At 42.9% G+C, this 27,427-nt stretch overlaps 2 protein-coding genes across 2 annotated transcripts; one reads left to right on the top strand and one right to left on the bottom strand.

Moving 5' to 3' along the window:
• Nucleotides 1–394: 394 nt before the first annotated feature.
• Nucleotides 395–25,667, top strand: LOC1279223 (carbohydrate sulfotransferase 1). Its single transcript, XM_061655327.1, has 5 exons — nt 395–1,630; nt 5,459–6,064; nt 15,287–15,466; nt 22,731–22,932; nt 23,024–25,667. Exons 1-5 carry the CDS (start codon nt 1,401–1,403, stop codon nt 23,141–23,143), a joined length of 1,338 nt encoding a protein of 445 aa, XP_061511311.1. The 5' UTR covers nt 395–1,400; the 3' UTR covers nt 23,144–25,667.
• Nucleotides 25,663–27,363, bottom strand: LOC1279222 (ATP-dependent RNA helicase DDX47). Its single transcript, XM_318913.6, has 2 exons — nt 27,141–27,363; nt 25,663–27,071 (listed from the first exon to the last, which is right to left on the bottom strand). Exons 1-2 carry the CDS (start codon nt 27,312–27,314, stop codon nt 25,722–25,724), a joined length of 1,524 nt encoding a protein of 507 aa, XP_318913.5. The 5' UTR covers nt 27,315–27,363; the 3' UTR covers nt 25,663–25,721.
• Nucleotides 27,364–27,427: the final 64 nt, after the last annotated feature.

Genomic DNA, 27,427 nt, shown 5'->3' with positions numbered 1-27,427 from the left:
ACAGTTATATTCAGTCAGAATCATATCAAATAATTCATAAAGAGACTAAAACCGCCCCCTACTTGCAAAATTACACGAAAATTTGTGATATTTTAATTGTTTAATTGTTTAATTGTTTATTACTCGTTCAATGGATAACAATGGATCCGTGTGAATGTTCTTAAGTGTGAATTTTAGCTGGAAATCACGAGATTCGACTTACGCGGAAATTCGAGATACGCGGTATTTTGCGGCCGTTTTCGGTCCCCATTAACCGTGTATCTCGGGGACCGCCTGTAAATAATTTCCGAACTTTGCGTGTATGTCTCCACTGAATCAGCAACTCCCACCTGACGTTCGATTGCAACTGTCATCCACGAACCCTAGCTGATCCGACCTGGACACGCGAAACGTCACACCACCACACAACGTCAACGAAGCAAAAAGATGTATCCCGCAAAGCAGCTCGCTCATTATTGTAATGAATTTCGTGCATGAAACGTAGCTCTCTGATGGAATGCTGAAAATTCGCGTCGTGGTCCCAGTTCCTTTCCCTATCCCTTCGATAGGTTGTGGTTGTTCGAATCCCGAAATACGGAAGGATACGAAATCAGTCCAAGTCTAGTTGTGCAAGTGAGTGATTGTGCATTGTGCTGAGAAGGAAGGTTGTTGTTGTTTACAAAGTGCAACGTTTCCGATTGTGAATACACGTTCACGTACGTTTTAATTGCGGATAAGGGAAGAAAGAAAAAAAACCACCCTTACCGATGTGTGTAATTGCTGAAAAATGAAATTCACAGTGTCTCTGGTGTAGAAGCAAAAGAAGGGCATGTGTGGGTGTTGCTAGTGCCATTAAATTAATGTTTCAGTGCGAGGGGATCCTCCTGTGCTAACAGTTTTGTGTGCCGCCGTCTAGTGTTGTGGGCCACAGGGCGGAAGGGTGTTGTCCGTTCTTCTCTATCTCCTCTACCGTGTATGCGAGTGATGGTGCTGCAGTGAAGAAGAGCGTGTTCGCAGGGGGGGAAATATCATGCTGGTTCAGAAAGAAAGCTACAGAAACGGGGTCATACTGCACAGCGACTTCCACAACACCGACCACATCTGTGCCGTACGGAAACTGTGAAAAGCGGGTCATCCTAAAAAACGGATAGTGTGTGTGTGTGTGTGTGTGTGTGCGTGTGTGAAAGAGAAAGAGATCATCGGAAAGGTGATCCCATTCCCCTTTTGGCTGCATTATTTGTCTGAGCAAAAAACGCATCCAAAGCATAGTTGAGTGCATCTTTAGAACACATCGTACCCCAAAACAGGCTGGCCGTTTGTGTTGAAGCTGTAACTTATGACTGCTCATACGTATAGTGTGTGAGTGCAGCTCGATGCTGCTGGCCCCCTCATCGTAGGAGCCGTTTGCTGGGCACAAACACATGGAGAAAGTTGCTGGCACGGTCGGTCACACAAGCAGCAACAGTCACGCCGTGCGAGAAAGGATGTCGCGTCGTAAGAACCTTGCCGGTCTGGTTGCGGCCACCGTCGTCTGCATAGTGCTGCTGTACGCCAGCCAGCGGTACACATCGAACAGCTACGGCACGGAGTACTTCCGACCACGGGAACGTCCGGCCAATCTGCGGATGCTCAACTCCCACAAGTACTACGGGTAAGCAAACGCCGATTTCCTCCCAGTATGGACGGTTGATACGTACACCTCACATTCATCTCGGCCACATCTACCTGGTTGGGAGACGCCCCAACGCCTATGGCCCAAAAAAGTGAAAGCAAGTCACAACTTCCCGGCATACATGTTTAATTTTTTTCAAATTAGCTTCGGGCAAGAATTCCAATCCAGCCGACGCTGGAATGGGCCATCATCACAAAAGCGGGGCAATGAAAAGAAAGAATTTGCATGCCTCGACAATTCCCGTACCCTTACGGGGCATTGTTTCATCTTACGAGGCAGAACATCTTTGAGCTTGTTGGATGGAAAGCTTTGAAATTCTTGCAAATTGTTCATATTGTTCAAGAAATTCCATAGCAACCGCACCTTGACGACAAGGGTTTTATTAAAAATGCTGTGCAACCGGCATTGGAAGAATTTAGCCATTTTGTGCTGCCGCATTTGCTTACGTACACGAGGTGTATTCTTATTCACCTTTATCGGCTTCCAGTTCCATGTGCTTTATACTGTAAGAACATGTTTAATTTGGCATTTTAAATTAAAACCACTTTTTGATACTTTACCTTGTTTCATTGTTTAAACATCTTTTATGTGATGAATGATTCCATAAATCGTTTTTTTTCAATATTTGTCGAAGTACTAGTTAATTTGATTAAAGCCAGATTACTGGGCTACGCAACTAAATTTAAAAGATCTCCTTTACTGTAAAGAGTGCACTAAAAACAATAGTCTCCAAACTCAAATGAAATTAAGTACTTATGATGACCCCTTAAGGGACTTAAAACTAAAATCCAACCCATACTGGTCCTAACACCATTACATCACCTTTTCTGGTTCAAGAACTGCACATGACCTGATACCGGTCCTGCACCTGGTTACTGAACCTATGCCTGTCCAGAAATCGATAATGAACCCAAACCGTTTCTGGAAATAATACAAGTCCAGGAACTGATCATGAACCCATACCGGTACTAGAACCTATCATGAACCCATACCGGTACTGGAACCTATACTGATCCCATACCGGTACTGGAACTGATACTAAACCCATACCAGCCCTGTAACCTCTCATGAACCCATACGGCTTCTGGAAACTATCATGAACCCATAATTTTTGTCGAAGGATTTTCTATTGAATATTTTTCACAAACATACGATGTTCGCATACAAATTTTCTAAAAAAACAGGATCACAATGAATTTTGAATTAATATTGTAGATATGATGGAAGGCCGAAATCAAGGTTTTTGGTTCCTTTTTTCTGAAGTTGTCAAGCTGTATTACAGAACAACATACCTGTCGTGGGTTCTATTATTGTATGAACTGAGTCGAGACGAAATGAAGAAAGCTTTTTAGCCTTTACATATTATTAAAGGTGGACCGTCCGTGGTACAGTCTTCAACTCCCGTGACTTAACAACATATGCCTGTCGTGGCTGCAATCTTCACGCGGACCGTCCCCCCGTAGCAAGGACTTGATTATCTGGGACTATGCGTGGTACTGAATAAAGCCTCGAAAGCCTGTATAGGCCAGGTATGTCCGCGTAGGACATTACGCCAAGTAGAAGAATAAAAAGAAGAAGAAGAAGAAGAAGATATTTTCACAATTTGCCTATAATGTCTATGGTAGGGATTGCCCCTTGATCGGTTGGCGACATAAATCCCTTCAACAAAGAAGATCAATTTAATAATTCTAACGCATTTCACTGATTGACTTATTGTTAAGAACACATGTGTTGGTACATATGTTCCTTTTCATGAACATCATTTAGCGGCGAATTTTGGAAAAGAAAAAGCGTTGTTCAGCCTGGGCAATATTTACTCAATTGCTTAATCATGTGTTGCCAAATATTGATGTTTCTTCGCTGTTTCTATCTTCACGTTACGGGCTACCTTCTGGACAGAATGTTCTGACAAGCTTGTTCCGAGCTTTTCCTGTAGACACAGTTGCGCAGCAAAGCCGAGATTTGTTTTTGTTTTCAACTGCTAACACACTGGTCACGGAAACAGAACGATTTACCAAGATAGTGGTGTTATTACGCTAGAAGTAAATGTTGGACTTAAAATAAACACAAAAAAGCAGTGTTAAGAGGTAGCTTCTAAGTGAAATTTAGTTTTTTTGAATTACCTAACTGAATTACCCAATCCTTAATGAAATTCAATACTTTATTGTTCTAAATGTTTTCGAGAGAGTATACAGAGAGAGTATACATAAAAACATACCTATTCTAATCTCTAACTAGCCGACTTCCGCCGCTATGTGGTATAGATATGGGTCAATCAATAAAATCATGGTAAGCTCCAGTCCATGGAAATGGTCAGTGCCGGTTCTGATGTTAATTTTTTTGAGAAAAATAGGGCAATTCCGAATGATTGCAGAAATAACTGAAAAAAAACACAGAATTATTAATTGTTAATTCGCTGCAAGGCTACCTTTCTTTGGGGGCGGTCCCGTGGTACAGTCGTCAACTCGAACGACTCAACAACATGACCGTCATGGGTTCAATCCTACAATGGACCGTCCCCTGTAGCAAGTATTGACTATTATCCGGCTGCGTGGTAATGAATTAAGTCTCGAAAGCCTGTATAGGCCGGCATGTCCGTGTAGGACGTTACGCCAAATAGAAGAAGAAGCTACCTTTCTTTATACAGGGTTTTCCAAGTCACTTTCAAATGTGCACATCATTACTGCGTGGAAATTAAAAAATATGACGATGAAAATGAAATATCAGACTAATGTGGATATTAACATCTTGCACGCGGTGAATAGCAACGTTTACATTCAAACCTGAGTTAGAAAACCCTGTTAGTATGTAATGCATTTTATATCAAAATAAAGTACGTAATACATTTGGTAAAGGTTTTATTCCTTGAAGAAAAATGAGTCCCTTTTTCTCATACCAAAAGCCAAGCAAAAGTGAAAGCATTGTTTCCCGATATCGCAAACCAAACTGTACTGCCAAAATCTGGTTCCTTTCCCACGGATTTTACACAACGATACTTTCTAAAAATCCTTTCGAAATACCTGGAGCTCCAGTTACAAAATACAAAATGGAAGCCCTTTTTTAATTATTTTTAATTCCGTACGCTTTTGTAAGGTACTATGTAATAATCTACAAAGACACACAGACACACCTACACGCACGTCTACAGTTTGGGAGGAATAGGGTACCAATTTCGCAAGTAGAGTTCGTTGACAATGCAGGCCCATTCCCGTGCTCGACCCGCATCGTCTCACTTGTGCACTGTTGAAAAGTGCATTGTCGTGAATGCATGTAAACATTTACCTTTTCTTCGCGCGTTCATTCACGCGCCACCAAAGAGGGGGCCCGGCCGACGCGGCGTTACTTCTATTGTCCAAAAGAAAAACAATGGTGCAAAAATTATACCTCCCGCTGCAACATAGAGCCAGTCCCACCCGGTCGGGAACATAACTCGCCCACTCACACACCAGCAGCGTCCATTGGCCTTTCCCCGCCTTACAGCAGCAGTGCACGGGCACACGATAGCAGTGGAGCCAGTGGCTGGCGCAAGACCAGATTGCTGCGTGGGATCGTTTGCGCTAATGTTAAGCGAACTGAAGTCGTCGGGTGCGCGCCGACGTGACGGTAGCGAATTGTTTCACTTACTTTGTCTCGCGTCTTCCCTGGGCAGTTGTAAGACCGGTGCCCCGTTTTTGGAAGTGAAATGATTTGCTTTCCTTCGATGGGGCAAAACGTGCTAAAATTATTATTCATTGTGGTGCTTTAGCCTCCTGCGCGACCCTTTACTAACAGCTTTTTTCTTTCTTTCTGTTCGGCTTCTATTTGTAGGTCACGAACGTACGGTGGAGCGGCGGGTGGAGGGGGAGCAGGCACCGCATACGACACGTACCCGCCGATATCGACGGCCCACAACTCCACCATCAGCATCGAGGACGTGCTCAACTATCAGCGGGCCCTAATATCGGCCGAATGTACCGACAGTTCCTACGGCGAACGAAAGCTGCCGGACGGGCTGACGCCCGAAACGGGCGGCAAACCGACCCGCAGCCTCATCATCACCACCTGGCGGTCCGGGTCAACCTTCCTGGGCGACATCCTGAACGCGCTGCCCGGCAACTACTACCACTACGAGCCGCTGCTCGACTTTGACATCGTGCAGATACGCGGCCCACCGAACGACAGTGTCGCGCTGCACAATCTGCGCCATCTGCTGCACTGCGACTACAGCGAGATGGAGAACTACCTCGAGTTTGGCCGCACGCACAACTATCTGTTCAGCCACAACACCCGGCTGTGGCAACAGTGCGTGCGGTTTCCCCAGTTTTGCTACGAGCCGCGGTTTCTCGGCCCGTTCTGTCGGCTGTTTCCCCGCCAGAGCATGAAGGTGGTCCGGTTGCGGGCGGCCCTCGTTACGCCACTGCTAGAAGATGAGAGGTACGTGTTGGTGGGGGAATGGGATGGGATTGCGATATTGATGCGCGGGGGCAGTTTCCGCTCTGCTCCCCCCTTTGGTAGAACTCCAATCTGCATTTTTGGAAATATTTTCGCGATGGTTTTTTTTTAATCACTCTGGCAGTTTCATTTTACACTGATAGGTAAGTTCTCTCTCTCTCTTTCTCTCTCTCTCTCTCTCTCTCTCTCTCTCTCTCTGTATCTTTTGATAAAAATAGAAAGAAAGGAGAAGGAAAGAAGCAAAAAATGCAATATTGCAGCCGTTGTGTTGTCTTGTGAGCCGGTAGTGCAAATTGTAAAAATATTCAAATCACGCTTTCGCCGACCTTCTGCAATGCGAGGAAATGGAGCATTTCTTTTTTTTTGGGGGCAAAACTGTGCGAACACAAAAAAGCTTTAGCGCAATACCGTGCCACAGCTCTGCTTGCTTTCATCGAGTTTCGAGCGGAGGCACCGACTACATTGGCACCGACAAATGGCACATTTTCCGTTGCGTTCAAGTTTTATGGGCATGTGGTTCCGTTTCGATTTTATTGTTAGGGGCAATTTGAAACAACACCGTGCTATTGGGAAAAAGAATTTGAAAAAACCTGCTGAAACATTATGCATCACGCGTAAACACCAACCTCCTAGGTAAACCGGTTTATGTTGCAGAGAAAAAAAAAGAAAAAAAGAGGGGTTTTGTCATTATCATTCGAAAGGAACTTGCGAAATGGGCAAAACACCGGGTCCTAGACACTCTCTCGCTTTCGTTCGACGGTGTCACGGTGCTTTGCAGACACTGATTGGAGGTATTTATTGGGTGGCTTTGAATAACATTATCAATACACCGTCCGTTGTGTGCGTGCAAAGTGAGAGGAAAGTTTTGTTTTGTGCTATACGATCACTAAAGTAGTGCCGATAGAATGCATCATGGTCGGCTTGACTGCCTTTTAAATAAGACATCTATTTTAACACTGTTTTATAATTTGTCATAAAATTCCAAATTTATAATATTTGTCTCTTTATTTTCAGTTAATTTAATTGATATGTAATATAATATGCCATTCAAAAATTGTTTAAAAATCGTGCAGATTTGATTGGACATTTCTCATTGTTTAGTGTGTTGTATGCTTGGTTGGAGGTCTTTATGTTACTTTTTCAAATACTATGCGATAAATTGCGATAAATACTAATGTAGCGTCTTTTGTATTCCTTCATCATTAAAAAATGCAATGCCATGGGAATGCGCAACCCGGCATCGACCAATCGTCAGTTGCCGGTGCGACTACTGACCACCGGCGAGTTTTCTTCCCCCCTCCACTGTTACTCGATCTGCTTCCAACCACGGCTATAGGCTACGGTTCGTTTCGCAACAGCACCGTTAAAGTGAGCGAGCCAACGTGGTAACGGTTCTGGCTCTGGGTAAACCTGTTGGAGAAATTTAATCCTGACCCAACTATCATTTCCGCTCGCGTGTGTTCGTTTGTCGTTGGGTGTCCACCATCCATCGTACCGTTTAGTAAGATAGGCTATGATTTTCCCCGCAGTGATTGACGCCAAGCAGTGAAAAGGGGTAAGAATACTTTAAAAAAAGACGTGGAAAGTAATGCATTTTACATGCTTCGGAAAATGCGCAACCGCTTGTGGCGGGGTATTGTCTCTACCGAGCCCGAGACACTATTTGCACTGGTACGGTTGTTATGAGGAATGGGGGAATGGTTCTAGAACTTTTGTGTTATGGTTGCCGGATTGCGATACAGTAACAGCTATGTTTTATTTACAACATTGTTTCAAGTGTACCCAATTTGTTGTAATCAACACGTTTATATGTAAAGAATGACTAAAGAAACGATCATAAATACTTATCATAGTATTTATTTGTTACTCGTTCAAAACCTAGTTTTGAATCTACATCATTTAGCTAAATGTGTTTATTTGAATGTGATTTTAAAAATATTGTATGAAGGAGATTCCTATGTCAAAACGATCATATGCTTCATTACATACTCATGTTGTTGAGGAGGTCTGTACAGTCAGAACCGGTCCGACGGCGATGTTTACCGCAGGCAGCTGTGGGGAGCGTTCGAGTAATTTCAGGCGCGCATATAAATTGATGTACTGTCGATATTACTCAGTAGTAAGCCTATCACAAATAGCTATTGCACATTGTGTCCTAGTCTAATGTGGGGCAGTTGCAGTAATTTCAAGAAGCAAAAGCCACGTTTCGTATTATTTAAACTGACAAACGTACACGAATACTGGGCTGGGGACATGATCGCGATCATACAAATACAGTGTTTTGATGCAGTGCATCTTCTTTGGCGCAACACAACCGTTGTCGGTCAAGGACGGCCTGTATCACTAAAGGGCTTCGCTATCAATGAATAATAGATGATCCCCTATCTACGTATGGCACGGTCCGTAAAGGGTTTGAACCTACGACGGACATGTTGTTAAGCCCTTAGCATCGAGTAATAATCTCCTCCGTTTGCTGGTCAAAGATTCAAACATTCGCACCCAGTTGCCTTGTAAGGTTGTCTTGCTCGCATTTCAGGCACAGTTTCTTATGGATCTTTCATAAGTTGTGGCTGTTACATTTTAAGTGCTAGTATGCATTTCATTGCGTCCATTCCGGTGTAGCCGGAACTATTAATTTATTTTTAAATTAATTTGCATATGTTACAGAACGCCTCTTAACAGCAAGAACAGAATTTGCTCTATATGCTAGCACGACCCTTGGGTCAACGAATTAATTAGAGGAAAGGAACTGTTGCAGAAAAAGAATATTGTTGTGTGATCAAGAAAGTCAGTTGTCGCTCATCATTGCTAGACATTATTAATTCGGACCGGAGTGCTGTAGGGCATCGCTCTAGTTGATGTCAGCCTCGGTGTTTGTTGTATGCTTTGACTTGTTGTTGACTTTCGGTCAAAATCTCTATACATTGTATGTTTGTTTTTTTGCTAACAAAATCTTCGTCGATGTACTTCTTATGTGTTTGTGTATGTTGGTCTCATTCCACGTTACTAGCTCTTCCTATCATGCATTTAGAGGTTAAATGTTGATGAACCTCAAGGCAAGAGAAATTTACCATTTGAAGGAATAAATCGACTATAGCTGGTAACAGATTAGATAATGGTTACTGTTGCGTTTCTAACCCACAGACCGTGTTCACTTGTACACTTGAAAAACGAATATTCAACAACCGTTTCGTACACGTCTGTTTGGCAGACCACCACAGTCAGTCAACGATCGCGGCTGCAGCATTGTTGGCATTGACTTCGGTGCCATGATTACACGAACGTTGGGCTATTGGGCAAACCATCGTCCAAGAACCGGTTAGCAGTGTTTCCTTCATTTGCCAACCTGTGTGGCTGGTGAGCCGCAAAACCATCGAAAACAACACACCACCCCATGTAGTGTGTGTGCCCTGGTTGGTGCCCATCGAAGATTTGAGCATAAGTTTTGCTTGCGTGTAGAGATGACTAGAGACCGTGCAGTAGTAGTAGCAGCAGCAGCACCAGCACAAGTCGCGTGTATATCAGTCTCATCTCTTTGCCCTGACCGGAGAACCGCATTCGTCGGCAGTTTTGTGAGGAATGTGCAACGGTGTGACGTAGTAGCAACGAGCGAATCGTTTTTTTGTAACGCACACAACGCTGTGAGTTAATCGTGCTCGGCAGTACGCCCGGCTCGTAGCTACGAATGAGATCACCAACCTTCCTATCTCATCCCATGTCCTAATGGTCGGGGCGGGGGGGGTTGTGATCTTGCGCCCACCAGGAATCTTCATCGCAACATCTCATCCCTGTGAAGTGGCGAGCGCGCGCGCGTGTGTCAATGCGACTGTGTAGGAGCTGTTTCTGGTGTGCGCCGTGCCAAAACCTACGCCGTGCAGCACTGGCATATATGGGTGATGAAGCTGACGTTGGCATCACTGAACACACATTCTTGACGCCGCAATCGTTCCCGATCTGCTTTCCGAGATCACTTGCCTAGATAGGGCTCATTTGGTGGGTGCGGTTTATTATTTTTTTTCTCAACTACGGCCACAGCACAACGATGCTGTCGGAACCCTCGCCTGTAATTAAGCTTGAAGACTGATTAATATTGAACGGTTGGAATGGGATAAGTAGCCCAACGCGAGGAGGGCACCGTTCGTTTTGTTGTGCGAATGTTTTTGCACTGTACACATCGCACCGCAACGGTGGAATGTACCGGTTCGCCTTGATAGGACAAACCGACAGAAAAAAACCACACCTGAAGATATCATTGTTTGCCGATAATGATCTACTCCAAAGCGCACTTTACACGAGCCTAACGGGTCTGTTGATTCGTTTATTTGACCGTAACGGTTAACAGATGTCGAAAACGGTATAGGAGTATCAGCTTAGCAACAATTTCTTCTCACTTCAGTGCTTGCATTCATTAGAACAAGGTATAGCGATTTTTCTGCTACGGGATTTAGTTAGGCTACCTTAAACAGCTTTCACTATAAAAGAGCACTTTTTAGCTGGTGATCTGTTTGCAGTGATCAGTAACTGCGTTTCGGTGAACAGAAGAGAAATGGTTCGTTTTTCTACGGTTTTATTTTCATGCCCTCAATAGGAGGAAGTTGTAATTAAAAGAGACTGTCTAGTTTTTGCGGAATGTAGAGGATATGAAATGAAATTTGTGGGACGTTCGGCACGATAAATTATTTAAACTGGTTCAACATAGTTTCAAAATTTTATTACTTGATTATTAGGTACCCGAGTTTTGACCCTGAGAGCATCATATCTTTATGAAAGAGATTTTTACAGAAATCAAGTATATCGGCTACATATTTGTCTTGTATTGTCAATGAAAAAAGATACACACATTTTAGATAAAAAGTGGAATAGTGTTCTGGTGGTCATTTCGACAGATGGTTCGGTGCCTACAGAGCCGGATAGAATCGATTCCTAACCAGACTGTTCCCTCGTAACAAAGACTGTGGCTGTCTCCAGCTTCATGGGGTACAAATAAGCCTGTATAAGTTGGCATGGCCGCATAGGTCGTTACGCTAAAAAAGAGTACTATCGATATGCACTATCAAAACTTACTTTATAATTTTGTTATGATATTTTGGTAATATAATTAGAAGAAAATGACTATTTCTTACGGGGCTTAAATTAACTAGATTTTACGAAATATATTAAACAACATGTAGGATTGTAACATATTCCTTCCTTGTAATTTCGTAGCAAATACTTAACAAAAAGCAACGAACAGCCGCCATTCGGCAATTCCAATTTTAATAACTTTTGTTGAGGATTTTAAACTCGTTGGAATAAACCAATTTCCAAACCTCCTTTACTAAGTTTAAACAATCTGTTAGGTAACCTTTTTCCCAAAAAACTGTTACGCACAATCTTCAATCCCTTCAATCCGGCTCTGTTCTTAAAAGGTGTACATTCACTTGCGCAAGTGCAAGTATGCGTAACATCTTCTCTACAACAGCAGACATATATGACTTTGACTTGGGTTCTAACCGTGACTCCATCGTATTGTGATCGATATGTGCCGTCCTACCTACCATTAGATTAGAACTGAGAGCATTCTCCGGGATCTTTGTTATCCATTGATAATAAATAACTAAATATTTTCATAGTATCCATATAATAATTTAGTTGGGACTGTAATCCTCCATCAATCAGTCAAACAAGTAGAAAATGCACACTAACATGCCGTTTCAAATGATTCATTTTCAGAATGCATAATAACCTCTGACAAGAATCATGGCATTTATAGCACAATACTTTGAAAGGACATCGTCTAGCACAGTTAGACAAAGCCAACAATGTGTCTGTTGTGTTCTTTTCATACAAGTCAAGATATTTTGGGCAGCCGAATGTAGCAAACTCCACGTCCTTGAACTTATAGCTTAGTTTGTCAAAGTTGTGTGTATTGATTAAACATTGCTTGCCCTTGCGCAAGAAAGGAAAGGTCCTAAAGAAACAGCATGTACGACAGCCAACAATGATTCCATAAAGAATTGTTTGTAGACCCGTCTTTGGATGACATATTTTCGTATCTATAAGTAGATTTTGTATTCACCCCTTTTCAAAAGAATCCATTCGTTTGTTCACTATCTACTCAAAATAGCTGTGTTGTCTAATTGTACAGCTTCCTCAATATAACCACACCTCTGAAGGCACGCACAGGTGGTAGGCCCTTATCAATCAAGCACAAATATATATAGGAAAAAAACTCCAACCCACCGGAAAGACCTACATTAGTGCTGCCGAACAAACGAATCTCTACACCGTCGCCTAGCCCTAAAATTAGGTTTCCAAAACAATGAACGCCCCTTCCACACGGTGTTGGATGGCTTCGGAAATCAATAACGATTGGTCGCTCGTTCGTACGTTCGGCCACTCCGGGCCGAGTCAAAATGGACACACCACGTACGGCAATGCATTTTGCGGTAAATCAAATCGTGTGACGCTCGGTAGTAGTGGACCCCCTTCCCATCATCCTTCTTCCCTCTAATGGCTTGCGGAAAGTGTGTTTAAAGCAGGGAGACGGCAAGGTGTTTTGTGTGCAAGGTGGTCGAAGGGAATTCCGCTGGGGAGGAACAAATTGCGTTATTGCCCCCTTACCGTTTTGACCACTTTAGGTTTTGTGGGTGAGGGTGAGAGGTGCAAAAAGTGGAGGTTTTTGTTGTGGCTTTTGAGTTGGGAGCTTGGGAGATCCGTCCAGTGTTCTTGTTGCGATTCGTCAGCAGTTCTCTTGCTTCTTTCCGCGACTAACCTTCTTATCCGTTGGGCGAATAGGACGGTTTTTCGTGTGGATTATTGATTGTGGTTCGATGAAGTTATTTGATTTTGGAGTAGAAAGGGAAGAGGTACCGGGGATGAAAGAGAAGGAGAAGAGAGAGAGAGCGAGATAAGTCACAGAAAACAATTGCGTTGCGATGTTGCCGTTAGCAGAGGTTCGATAGTAGCTACCAATTACCTAAGGACGGTTTGACCAGGACGCTATGGTCTGGCCGTAGGGTGCAAGGGGTTCATTTTGTGTGCGTATGTGCCTGTGTGTGTTATTGAAGGATCTGGAACATATAATTGGATCTGAAACTGTAAAGCCAGTGCGACAACAGCACCACCACCACGACCACCAAACCGTGCCCGATGTGTAGGGTCATTCGGCCAAGAGGGAAACGAATTGGCAAATGACTGATGGATTTACGTTTCGTGGTGGTGTATCGAGTGTGCCAGGGGTTTTGGAATTTCGTGTGCCCCACACTACATACCACTTTTCGGGGGTTTGAACGCTCCTACCTTCTCGGACATTGTGCTGCTGCAACCTTGTCCCACACGTTGCAAGTGGCTTTTAACTATATCGGCAGAGCCCGTCGATAGCACAGTGTGACGCTGCCCTTGACATTATTTGAAACAACGGCAGCCGCGACGGGTTAATGGTGGTAGCATCAAGTCAAACCAACGAACACACAGACCGTTTTGTGGCACGAAAGATGCATCTTCATCATGCTCGAGAGCGTGGTTAATAGTTTGTGTGCAGCGGCATTAGCTTATTAGTGCAGTCGGACGGTCGGGAAGATATCAATTACTGTCAATCGGTGCAGATCGATCGATAATCTTTGTGGGGAGGGTAATTGGTGTGTGAGGGTATTTGTTTTTTTTTGAGAAACGTCGCATCCTGGTGGTTTGATCGAGGAGGACAATTGGAAAAAGGGACTGGTTGGTCTACGGGTAATTAATGGCTTTAACAAATTGATGGCGAATTGTGTACCAATAACTCTGAGCCGTGGGCTTAAAGTTTTCTTCTTTTATGGGTTTAAAGTTTATTGTCACCAGTTATTTCATGCAGCAGATCTCCAATGTTGTTAGAAACTTTGAATGAAACACAAAATTTAGGTTCTGGAGTAATTTTGGAATATTAATCAGTAGCGTGTTTGGTTGTAACAATGAAACTTAGAAGCCTTGAACTTAAATTATAGTAATCATAATGCTCTTATCAAGCTTGGCAATCGACACATAAAGAAGAGTGAGAATTAGTGGTGGGAGCTCGGAATCGGACCTACCCGTTTCCAATTCCGCGTTCGGAATCAATTCCGGAGCCGATTCCGATGCTGGAATCGATTTCGATTCCGGAGTCGATTCCGGAGCCGATTCCGGAGTTGGTTGCGGAGCCGATTCCGGAAAATGATTCCGGACCTACTATCCGGAATCGATTCCAGAAAACTTCGGAGCTAGCCGGAATCGATTCCGACGAAATCTTCATTTTCTCATCACTAGTGAGAATCTAATTGACTAAAATTGGCTAGACGATGGAATCGCTGATGGATTTTTTTTTGCTTGTTGTTGCTTAGCTCTAATTTTTTCTTGCGATTGTTGGTTATAAAATTACAGGCAAAGAGCCCAGCTGTTTTATATATCATAGTATTTGGGATGTACTAGTTTTATGACTAAAATCCTTGGAGCTTTTTAATTTATACAACGAGTTTAATATTGCTCGTTTTGGGTCTGGGTCTGAGTACCTTCGCACGATCAGTCGTGATCATTTTAGAACGATGGTGCAATCACACAACCTACTTTCAAATTAGTACTCAATCCTATTCAATTAGCTCGACTAATCTACACATAAACAAATAACGAACACAATGGAGAACAACTCTCGCGCACTCATTAAAATCATATCACTACTCATATATGCACTGGCGTGTGGCGCAACAATTCAGTGACAAATTGCTTCCCCATCGAGACACGTCCGATGTGTGCGGTCACTACCTGCTAGTGGCACGTTATTGCCATGGGATTTGATAGATCATTCTATCCGGTACCATAACAAAGGGCAAATTAATGTACCATTAGTAGGGGCCGCACGTGTGTGTGTGTGATGGTTCGTTTTTGACACCAAATGATACCGTGCTCATCATCCCCCCTGTGAGATGGAAGCATCGATGGTGCTACTAACCATTCGCTTTCCCCGTTCCGTTCCGCCGGATAGAACAAAAGCTACCGCTTTATGGGCTGGTGGATTAATGACAAACGATAGAGCGACGCTCGGTGACAGTTGCGTTGGATCCGGATTTATGAAACGTCGTGTGTTGCTCTGTTACATGTACATCGGAACACTGATAACAGCACGGAGATGATCAGCTCAGCATTGTTGTGCCATTGTTTTCAACACATTGTGGGTTTTTTTGTTACATCTATCTGCTTCTCTATCTTTCGTTACAGCCTTAATGTACGGGTGGTGCTGCTAATACGAGACCCGCGGGGGTCGATGCAGTCACGGAAGCATCGTGTGTGGTGTCCGGGCCGGCCGGACTGTGACGATCCCAGCACCGTGTGCAGTGATATGCAGCTTGATTACGAGGCAGCGATCGAGCTGAGCCAACGCTTCCCGCAGCGGTTTCGGTAAGGGTTTTGATTGATTACCTCAATGAATTAGGGCATGATTTTAGAAGTCGTAATGTAAATTGTCGCTTTAGGTAGTTAACAATCACTAAATTACTGCGAAGGACTCTATTGCCGAACTTGAGATCATTTAAATTAAACACTGATTGGAATGGAAATTTTAGAATTATGAGGCAAAATTATATTTCTTCTTAATATTTTTCAGCAAAGTATGGCTTGGAAGCCGCATGTGGCTCTTAATTGCTTTTCCCTTAATATATTACATACAATTTTAACGATTTTTTTCTACTCGGTTCATGCATTTGTCTCTTCACGGGGAACTCTACTAGCATTATGTTTAGAATTTGACTCATTCTTTTCTTTTTTTCAAAGTTGGTGGACTTGGCTGTCCTGGGCAGTTAAACGGCTCTTCATCTTCTTATTATTGGCTCAAAAATCGTTGACGGTCAAGGGCTGCCTATAGCATTTTTGGGCTTGGCTTACAGTCACTTCAGGGTTTTCCAAGGTTTTTTGGTTCTTTCCCGAAAATGTTTAGTTGCTTTCTATATTTCCCACGTTTTTTATGCGTTTCCCTCATTTTTTTAGTTAAATTGAATTGTGTGTCCAATGGAATTTTGAGTGACATTTACAGTTTAAACAAATTGTAGAATGTAAAAACTAAAGCCTTACGAGCCTGGTGGACTTTCTTCGTGCTTATGAAACAAGAATTTTCTATTTTGCTCTAGTAAATTGCTCAAGTCCGCAGCTAGTGATAAGTGATGGATTTGTTAGGTGTTGCTGTAGGTTATTTTTTTTTTTGACATAGCAAAAGCCAAGGCCAAACGCTGGTTTATTCAACATATCACTTCTTCTTTCTGTTTTTGATTTAACACAAAAGCAATTGGTTGAAGCCGGGCTAGATATGGGATATTGTAAGGTCTTTTCAGCGGCATGCGAAGATCAGAATAATTTTCACCGGAGTTCTATTTCTTGCCGATTTCAATACTTTCTCCAGATTCAGAGTGATCCATGACACCCAGTAACTCTTATTATTTATTAATTGCATATTTATTGGTTATTTATTGCTTTAATAAACGTTCTTTCTCTAGTTGTATGCTTAATATCCAAGAGAGCTTGTTCACTCATTGGATGCTGCATAGTTTATAACTTCCTATCCTTTATTTTGAGCAGTGTCCTTTTTGCCCGCATTGCTCGTCTATACCTACTTTCCCCTAACATCTTACATCTTTCAAGGAAGTGATTGTAACGTCTAAATATTATCAAAACCACAAAAAAACAAACAAACAAACAACGGAAGCAAATCAAAATACTGTGCGCGACTCTTAAGCTGTTTACACCATCTACTCTTGGCGTTTCATGCATGCATCACGACCCGAACCCCTTTTGCACATGTGTGCTAGTTTTGATAAACAGCCTTGCAGCAGGAAAAGCGTATATTTGCAAAGGGGTTTATTCCGCAGAACTGTGCAATTAACTGTTGGGTGCTGTAAGATAGCACACGCGCTCCAAATGCTTTACACACATTGCGCACACACTGTCGATTTGATTGCTTTGTGGTCTATTGCCGTATTACAAGCGAGCGCGCGCGATAAGAAGCTTTTATGATATGCGAAAAGAGAAATGTGTCTTCACTGGTGCTGTAGCCGCGGGTGTACCAGTACAGTTGACCCGATGGGAAGAAAGTCTGCGCGTGATGTTGTGTGGACTGTAAGTTTCATATCTATTAAGGGCAAACTATGAGCACAGAAGAGCAAATGTTATATATATTATATAGAATAAGTAATTAGCGAGCGGTGAATCCGCAATAAAAGCGAACACGCTTCCAAAACAGCAGCGGAACAATGCTCCAAGCTCGGAACTGTTCGGAACTGTTTGGTGTTGTCCGGACCAGACCAATGCTGCTAGTTGCCAATCGTCCAATGGACTATGTGTTGTATTTTGTTGATTGAGTCACTGAATACCGATTGATTTAAAGATTTGGTAGGATTTTTGTACACATCACATTTATTGATATAGTAACGATTCGTACAGCTCGGACGGCTTGGAATGGCTCCAAACAGCTCCAGGACATATGGCTACGATTCTGAAGAGCAAATCCACTAATGTAGATGCTTTGTACATGCTATCTACTTTTATCGTTGGCGCACAGTATTGACACATCTGTTGTAAAACGCCTTTGATTCGATTTACAGCCTGAACAAACTTTGTTTTGAAGCAAACTCTTTCAAGTTCAAGGGGGATTGTTGTAAATCGATTGGATGAATTGATATCGCAAAGAATGTAAACAGAATTTCAAGTGACTGATATGTTAACATTGACGAGTTCTTTCTTGGCTAAACTACGCTAATTGCAGCACAAGCACCGGAAAGCATGGTGCAGTATTGTTGTCAACCTTTATTTAGACTGACGTTATCAGTACTTTATCGTGGGGACGTAGTTTTATTCTTTCTTTTTGTTGGCAGTCCTTGCTACAGAGGAATGGTCTGGATGGGCTCGAAAACATCTGGTTTTGAAGGATAGGAGTCTGGCTCGTGTATCAAATAAATCACCTAACCGAATATATTTTTTTATTGATTTTTTTTAAATATATCAAAATAGGTTCTAGTTCGTGTTATGTCATTATTCTATCAAGAAGATTAATTCTGTTTTCATAACTGCTGCTTAGTGACGCTTGATCGTGTTTCTTCTTTGGCACAACAACCGTTGTCAGTCAAGGCCTGCCTTTGTATCCACTAGTGAAGTGAGCTTGGCTTTCAGTGACTTATTGTTACCATAGCAGGGTAGTCAGTCCTTCGTATGGAAGCACGGTCTATTCGGGGCTTGAACTCAAGACGTGCATGTTGTTAAGTTGTTCGAGTTGACGATTGTACTACCAAACCGGCCCTAATCATGTTCATGTTTGTAAGTTGTTAAATATCTTATTAGATTTTTAAAGCATATTTAAACCTCAAACAACGTAAACGTATTTTCGAATAACATTTTTGATATAATTCTCCATAATTTTCTCGTACGAAACAGTAAAGTAAACATGTAGCTGAAAGATAACTGTGCTAAACTGTACAGTTAGTTTTGGAACAAATTAGAGACTTTACTATTTTGTAAGGCTGGTTAACCCGTATAAGGCTTGAAATTAAATAGGTTTATTTTAACCTAATTAACCTGGCAGCTTATAGTAAATGGACATTTTACTGTGATTAAAAAACACTAAATTGTCCTCAATTTACAATTATTTGATTTCGGTTCGTACAAGCAAAGGTGTAAAAAAATACTAATTATTCCAACTATCTTAATCCATTTTATTGAACCTCGTCCCCTTAATCCAAGAAAAGTAACGTATTAGCTTATAACAAAGCTTCGCATGAAATGGTTTTATCATCTCCTAAATGAAGTAAAATATCCGTTATTCCTCCAATTGATTCGCTCATTCGCCGTCCGGCCGAACAAAAAAAAACTGGAATCGAAAGTTTCGGTTAGCTTTCTACAAAAATGGCCGTCGCTTTGCTTTGGAATGCAAAGCAGGTGTAAAATTAGTCATTACATAGTGACGTTGCCACTGAGCCCCACAATAGAAGTGTTGTGCCGCCGGCCATTCCAACCCACACACAACATTCTGCCATGAATTGCAATCCTTCTCCGATTGTGTGAGGCATCATGGCGTGCACGATTTGCATGCGCACGTGATTGACGGCACATTCGGCGTGGTGCCGGGTCGGTCGTAGACCAGTCGCCGTGTTTTGTATCGTGTGCACCAGTAAGAGCATTGCCGACAGATTGATTATACACCGCCGGCTTCTCACCCTCCCAAAAGGTGCAAGCGGGGGTAAATTATAATGTGCGCTTTTGCTCCACCAGCACCACCTGGCAGTGCTGGAACCGTGCCGCGGTGACTGCAACACAAGTTTGCTCGTACGTGGAGTTAAGCGAGGAACCTTTCCAATTCCTTCAATTTGATGACAGTAATCAAAGCGCTTCTCTCTCCACGTCGATCGGCAGATCGCTACAATTCATCCAGAAGCGAACAGCTAAACTGTGGGCCGATGTCAACGGACAGCTTCATCATTTTGTGAGCTGAAGAGACCAAAGTAAAAAGTGAAAGGCAGCAACGGCTAAAAGTGGGCAAAAATTCCCGCGGGCTTTACGTGTGTGTGTGTGTTTGGCGCAGCGATCTTTGGGGATGAAATATTTTTTCCATAATGTTTTCTAATTATTTAGGCTTTTCGTCGACCGTTGTTCCCACCTCTCTGTTTCCCTGATTTGATGTTGACGCACCTTCCTGCCAAACTCTCTGCGCATATTACGCAGAGGACGCAGGTTCACTGACCGTCGGCCATCTGGAAGAGGTTAAAAACTCTCACGAGATGATGAGATAACGTGTGTGTATTTTTTTTTGGGAAATGATTGTTTGTTAGCTTCTAATATCAGATCACCAATTTGTATTATGTCTATACGGGGGAGACAATACTTTGCACACTTAAAGGTGCAATTTTTTTCAATTATTGATAACGATCATTGTGATTTATCTTTTTTTGTAATGATCCATTAGTTGAGGCATCAAAACAAAAGCATATTTCTGGTAACAGGTTTGCTAATAAATTCTAACGTGACTGAATTAGTACAGAGTGAATTTGTTGTTTTGACTTTGGCTACAGCGCATATTATCAATTTGAGCCCAGCGTTCGGTATGCTTGTCAAGATTGGGGTTAAATTTCTGTTGTACATTCCTATCTTGTGGTATATAATGTTGTTTTTTCAAGTATCAATATTTCGGCTATTAAAAATAAATTCCAGAAAATCGTGTATATTTTGAAGGTTTTAAATAATTACATATTTCAAGAACAATAATTTCATTAAATATATTGAAAAATATAGAAAAAAATGTGTGTACCAACGTTTATCAAAAAGGACATACGGATACACATAGTTTTAAAGTTTTAAATCTTAAAAATAAAACATTGTACCACACTTCTTGATCTCGTGTGCCTATTTTTGTGAATTTGACCCTAGGTGGCCGGTCGGATTGTCTAATGATAGATGCGCCGGACCCTGTAGATGTCGATCATGGTTCAATTGCTATCTGATCTGTAGATGCCTCCTAGTGTTTAGTGTAGGACTGATTATTCGTCTACCGTTGTGCTATATAAGTCCTTTTCATCTTCTTATTTGACTCAGAAAAGCGAACGAATGTCATTCTACGATTTGAAGAAAGAAAAAAACCGCTGTGTTGGCTTGAATCAGGCCACCGATATCAGCATTATTTGTATCATCATCTTCTTCTCCTTAATTGACGCATAAGCCGTAGTCAGTCGTCTAGACCTACCATATGCACAGACAAAGCTATCAGTGACCTATTGGTAAACTTATTTACAGCAAGATCAGTCAATCCTACATATGCGGGGCTCAGTCCATATGAAGCTTGAACAGGGTGGCAGTCTACGTATTAATGAGCTAAATGAAAAACATATGGTTTTGTTTGAATGCAATACGATAAAATCAATCGAACATGGGAAACAACACCCACTAATGATATAAAGTGGGATATTTAACAGTGGATATTCTTAAAAAAAACGGTGACTTGTGGACCGCTCTCCCGCAGCATGGACTGGCAATTCAGCTGCGTGTGATACTGAGTAAGTTTAAAAATCCTTTATAGGCTGGCATCACCGCGGCGTTGGTCGTGATGCCAAAAAGAAGAATAAAAAGGATTGTTAAATAAGAATAAAATTGATAAAAACAAGTTACCATTTACCAGCTAAAAGTAAACCTTATAACTAAAACTAATAACTATAATCAATGAAAAAATAACAGACCATTTAAAACATTTTTCAAAATTAAGAACGATGATATCAGTAAAATATAAATTAAATATTTCTACCGTTGTTTTTGTAACTACCTGCAAAATTTTAACTGTAGCTAGTGCAAAATTTTGAATGAATAATGAAGCCGGTCTCGTGGTACAGTCGTGAACTCGAACAACTTAACAACATACCCGTCATGGGTTCACGCCCCGAAAGGACCGTGTCGCCATACGTAGGACTGACTAACCAGCTATGATGGGAATGAATAAGTCACGGAGAGCCAAGCCCACAAGTAGCGGTACAGGCAGGCCTTGTCCGACAACGGTGGTTGCGCCAAAAGAAAGAAAAAAAGAGGCTATTTTTACCATTAACAGAAGATTATTCGACTCTAGTTTACAGTAAAATTATGATTGAAGCTACCACATTATTATTAAAGCATCCACATTCTATACGTCACACCACGAGCCTTTTATTGTTCCTACTGAATAATAATATAAAAAAACGACCATTAGACGGAGCTCAGTGATATGTAAAATAAAAAAAGAATGGTTTCTTAAAAGGAAGCAAAAAACAAAAAAAAACTAAAGGCTAGGTTTGATCTTAATCATGTTTAAGGAAAATTATAATTTTATTCAGATTTTTTGTCGATATAGACAATTTATAATCGTTTTTTAGTAGCATTTGAGCACATAAAAAATAAAAATAACCAAACATAAGTTAAAAATAACTTTTTAAAAATTTGAATAGGTATAGCTTAAGATAATAAAAGGAAATTAAAAACAATATTTATGACAGCAGATAGAAATGAAAAATGAAATAACTTTAACTTGTTTCTACATTATCGATTCAATGTTGTTTAATCACACAACCATGATAGAACGAATACAGGTTTTTTCAGGGGTTCTCATACTTTTCTCTTTCTTATTGGATGTGATCTTTGTAAGACGGGAATATGACTCTAATGCACCCTTTTTGTACAGCCTCATTGTAAACTATTATTGGTTTTTATTGAAAATTCTAAATTCTTATTGAAAATTCTTCTTAGCATTCTTAGCATATTCTTATTTTTCCAAAAAGGGTGTTGTATAGTCCACTTCCTATCACATAAAGTTCATTTCGTATAGGAAAGTGTCCCAAAAGTATGAGAACCCCTGAAAAACCCTGTTTGATGTCAATCTCGCGCGGAAGAGCCGAACTCCCTTTCAAACATGCAAGTCTTCTGTTACAAGGAGAAATTTGTTGCTCACGACAATGTGACAACCCATGCATAAGCCCGGCCCCCCCAATCCTGTGACCGCCAATTTGGTATTGTTCCTTTTAAAAAAATCAGTAGAAGATATAAGCCGATTAGAAGTAACTATCACACGTGTGGAAAGGAATTTGCATGTTGTTTAGCCATTAAGATCCATGAATTTCGTATATGATTATACATTTAATTGACCTTTTTTCTCCCTTCTTCTTTTCCGTAGCGTTGTACGGTACGAAGATCTGTCGCTAAATCCGTACAAGATGACCAAAGAAATACTGCAATTTTACGGGCTTCCATACCACCCGGAGGTGAAAATGTTCCTCGACACGCACACCAAGCAGGACGTCGGTGGCGTTAGCTCAACATATCGCGATTCCAAATCGGCCCCCTTTCACTGGACGAAGGATTTAACGTACGACGAGGTAGGCGGCGCTCTATTGTTGCAATACGGTTGCGACATTCACTACTGTGTGTGTGTGTGTGTAATACAAAAAACGTTCTTGTCTGTTTTAGGTAAAAATCATCCAAGACAGCTGCGTGGCGGCAATGAGAAGCTGGGGCTACCGGAACGCTACCAGCGAGCGGGAACTGTACGACAACTTTAACCCACTGCTCCCGTACAGCGTTTCGTGAGACGGACGGGTCCCCCGGGGGGACGGTAAGGGTGCATTTCTTTTGCCCACTGTCAGCGTGTGGGGCAAGATCGACAATCGAACTTCGATTCCTTCCTGTTGTGCGGGCGGTGTGTTGTGCCGCTGTATTACTACTCTCTCTCTCTCTCGAGCGCACGAACAAAAAACGTCAATGCAACACTGCAAATGCATATAAAAATGATGTAGCAACTGTGATTTAAAAACGAGCCCCGAGCGCGCGCACCCGAGAATGGAACTGGGTGCACTGAGCTAGAACTTGTGTTGACGGTTGTGTTGACGATGCTGATGAAACAAAAAGACACACAAACACACACAAAAACAAACTAACCAAGTGAAGAGAGATATCGTTTGATTTTTCTGTTTCAGCGTTTCAGGGCTATTATCATAGATAAGGAGAAGGATTTTTGTCGATTGGCGAGAGGAGTCGTATAGGTTATGTTTCAGTTATTCTTCTTTTTCTTTTTCTTTCACGCCGAGGCGGGGGGCAAGCATTAGAACATTAGAAGTAGCGTGAAAATGAACATAAGTTTTAAGGTTTTAGGGGTTGTATTTACTTAAAAAATGTGGAGTTTTATGTATTAAACGAGAGATAATGTCGTTCCCTCCTGGTGGATGAAGATGATTTTCAATCAAATTAAACTCTCTTTAAAAGGCTTTTATCAGCTTTCCTCCTGGTTTTCACGATCGTTTACGTGAATTGATCAGGATATGGCAATAAAAGCTATTAAAAAGGGGATTAATTTGATTGAAAATAATGCTATTCTGTTAGGAAATTCAGTACCGTTTGGTGCAAAAATCACTTATACAAGTTTTTTTTTATGGAATTACAATCTGAAAGCCCCAAAATTTCATTTTCACTTGCTTGTCAACCTCCTCTATTTGCATCCTTAGTCAGAGAAAGATGTTTCTATGCTGCTTTCCGTTGCATTATGTTAAGAATTCTTGACTTAGAATTGTGTTCGTGTTTTGTTTTGTCCCTAGACAAACGTTTGCCGCCAGCAAAACGTTGCAGTAGCAATAGCTGCTCAAACCCGTTCAAAACATACTCTCCTTCTTCTTACTCACACTACTAGCAATAGAGAAGACTTGCATTGGAATATCGAGATCGATCCGCGATCAAACTTTTCTCGCAACACCGTAGCCTATAACACCGTGTAGCCAGTAGGGGCGTTTTTTATTACTATTTAAAGTGCAACAGCATAGTATTATCCAGTACACCACGTGTGTAAGGCGATCGGAGGGGGGGGGGGGGGGGGGGGAGGAAACGTATTCTGGAGGGGGAGTGTAGGTGAGGTTTGTTGAGCTCATTCACTTAGAGTGCCTTTTTTGCCTGTTTTTTCACTACTGAAATTAAACTATCGTCATGTTGTTGATAATAGTGTGTCAAGTACATACACACAATAATAGTAGTAGCATCGAATCACATACAAATCAATCACTCAATTTCAACAACCCCCCACTCAGTAGTAAGGTAGAAGAAGCTAAAAGAAGAGGGGGATGTTTAGCTTAGAAGCGCGCGAGTTATGGAATGCAATACATAGAGAACACGCGGACAGACGCGAACACGCCGGCATACTTTCAAACTCTTCTCTTCACTCTTTTCCCGCTCCTTGATATCAATAAATTATAGAATTTAATAGGGAAGGCGAGCGTGTGTAAGCGTATGGCACACAAGGCACACATTGTGTGTGTGTGTGTGTTCGCAGATACTTAATGAAGTTAAACTATATGCTCTGATGCGTGCGTGCGTGCGTGTGTGTGTATGTAATAATTAGAGTACGGCTAATAGAGTGTAATGGCTATGAGTTGTAGTTGCGTTGATGAGTATGCCAGCACAAGATACTTGTAATTGCTCGTTCCTAAAGCAAAGCAAAGGCAAAGGTCAATCCACAATAGAGGCAGAAAGAGAGAGGGAGAGAGAGAGAGAGTATGGAGCGTGCTTAGAGACAGGTTAAAAAAAATTACAGAAATGGACGAAAGGATCGTGTGTGTTTGATCACAACGACAAAGGAAGCTGTGTGATATTAACGAATGAGCCTGATTGTTGGTTGCATCTTCAAAGTAGCCGCCGGGAAGCCTCTCTGACATTTAAATTTAGACCCCCTAGCCGGTCGTCCCGCTAGCGCGTCGATCTGTCGACGGTGTTATTTGCGGGCTAAAAATTTAGTTATTTATTATATTTTAAAAGCATTTGGAAGACCACTGCGTGTGTGTTGCCACTGCTGCGGCAAGGCCTCAAGGACACGTTTCCATTCTTTTCGACTTTTGGTTAAACGATTCGAGGTGAACTTTGTTTTTGTATCGAAAAGCAGGCGGCGGTGCAGGCTGACCGCGTTTAAGTAAACAAGGAATTGATATTAGACAGTGAATCATAGGAGTTAAACAAAGAACGCTAGAAGCAAAACAATAGAAGAGGGAGGATCTGCTCAACCGCGCGATGCACGTGTTTTGTTTTTTCGAGTTGTAACGGAAAACGATCAAATAAATTACGGTTTAAGATTTAACGGTTTCTTTCGCGTACAAGCGAGACACTGCTTTTTATTGTTCCTCTCCAATTCTTAGTTTCTTCGACCCCTTTTGCCACCCCGGCCACCGCGACCGCCCCGACCACCTCGACCCCCTCGGTCACCGCCCTTCGCATTGCCCGGCTTTAGCCGTTTCCTAACTCCGTTGAACTGTTCCGTGTCTTCCTCGTCCGAATCGTTCGCGCCCCGCTTTCCTCCCTTGCTGGCCTTCCGCTCCTCGATGTCGCGCTGCTCGATGCGTGCGGTACGGTGCGCTTCCGCCACTCGCTCCTGCAGTGCCATCACCTCGTCCTGTTCGCACTTGTACTCGGGCAGCTTCTTGCCGAGCAGATGCTCGATGCGCTGGTACAGTTCCACGTCGTACTGCGTCACGAACGTAATCGCCTGCCCGGCCCGGCCGGCACGAGCCGTGCGCCCCACGCGATGAATGTAGTCCTTGCTGTGCATGGGAATGTCCAGATTCAGCACCACGTCCACGTGCGGTATGTCGAGCCCGCGGGACGCAACATCGGTCGAGATGAGGATTTGGCGCGCCTGCGATTTGAACTTGTTCAGCGCCGCCAACCGCTTGTTCTGCGTCATCTGCCCGTGCAGCGGGACGGCCGCCAGCCCGAGCGCGCGCAGCATCAGCGCCGTGCGGACGGTGTTGTTGCAGGTGCTGCAGAAAATCATGAAACTGTTGCCCGCCAGCTCGTTCAGCACGTGCACCAGGTAGACGTTTTTGTAGCGCGCCGGTATGAACAGGTAGTACTGGAGCAGCTTCTCCACCGTCTGGTACTTGCTCGACACCTCCACCTTGACCGGGTCGCGCAACGAGGCGCGCTCGAGCTTTTTCACCTTCTTCGTCATGGTGGCGCTGAACAGGAAGGTGCGCCGTTCGCGCGGCATCACCTTGAGGATTTTGTTTACCTCCTCCTCGAAGTCCATGTTGAGGATGCGGTCCGCCTCGTCCATCACCAGGTACCGGATGGCCTTCAGGCTGAAGCCCTTCGTGTTTTCCAGATGGTCGACCAGCCGGCCCGGCGTCGCTATGATGATGTGCGGTTTGCGGGCGAGCTGTATCGCTTGCGTCACCAGATCCATGCCGCCCACAATCACGCAGCACTTGACACCGATCGTAGCGCCCAGCGCCTCGAACTGTTCCGATATTTGGTAGGCAAGTTCGCGCGTCGGCGTCAGCACGACGGCAAAATAGCGCTGCGGATTGTCGAGCAGGGCCTGCAGGATGGGCAGGGCGAACGCACCCGTCTTACCGGAGCCCGTCTCCGCCAGCCCAATTATGTCCTTGCCCTGCAGGGCGAGCGGGATGGCTTCGCGCTGAATTTTCGACGGTGCTTTCCATTTCAGCCCACGGCAGGCGGTGCAGAGCGTGTCGATGAGACCCTGGCGAAGAAAAACGGAAAATGCTATTAAATACACAGATGTAAAGTTTGCTAACCCACCGGCACGTACCAAGTCTTCCCACGATTTGCTCACGTCGGTACCTTTTTCCGCCTGTCCATCCTGCTCTTCGTCACCGTCCGTGCCGGAGCCGTTCTCCTCCTGGTCGGAGGAATCGTCCCCGTTTGCGGCAGCCCTTGCTGCCTCCTCCACGTCGGACATGCCGTCACTCTCGGAGCTGGACATTTTACCGAAAGCACACAGAAACCAAAACAAGAAAAACTAGCTTTTCTCCAGCAAATTGGGAAAAACACGCCGGGCGGGCACAGCGGAAAACAACGTGCACTTTGATGGTAAAC

The sequence above is a fragment of the Anopheles gambiae genome, chromosome 3, assembly GCF_943734735.2.
Source record: "Anopheles gambiae chromosome 3, idAnoGambNW_F1_1, whole genome shotgun sequence".
NCBI classification, from domain to species: domain Eukaryota; kingdom Metazoa; phylum Arthropoda; class Insecta; order Diptera; family Culicidae; genus Anopheles; species Anopheles gambiae.
The sequence above is the reverse complement of the archived record's forward strand: the minus strand, read 5'-3'. Positions and strand labels throughout refer to the sequence as shown.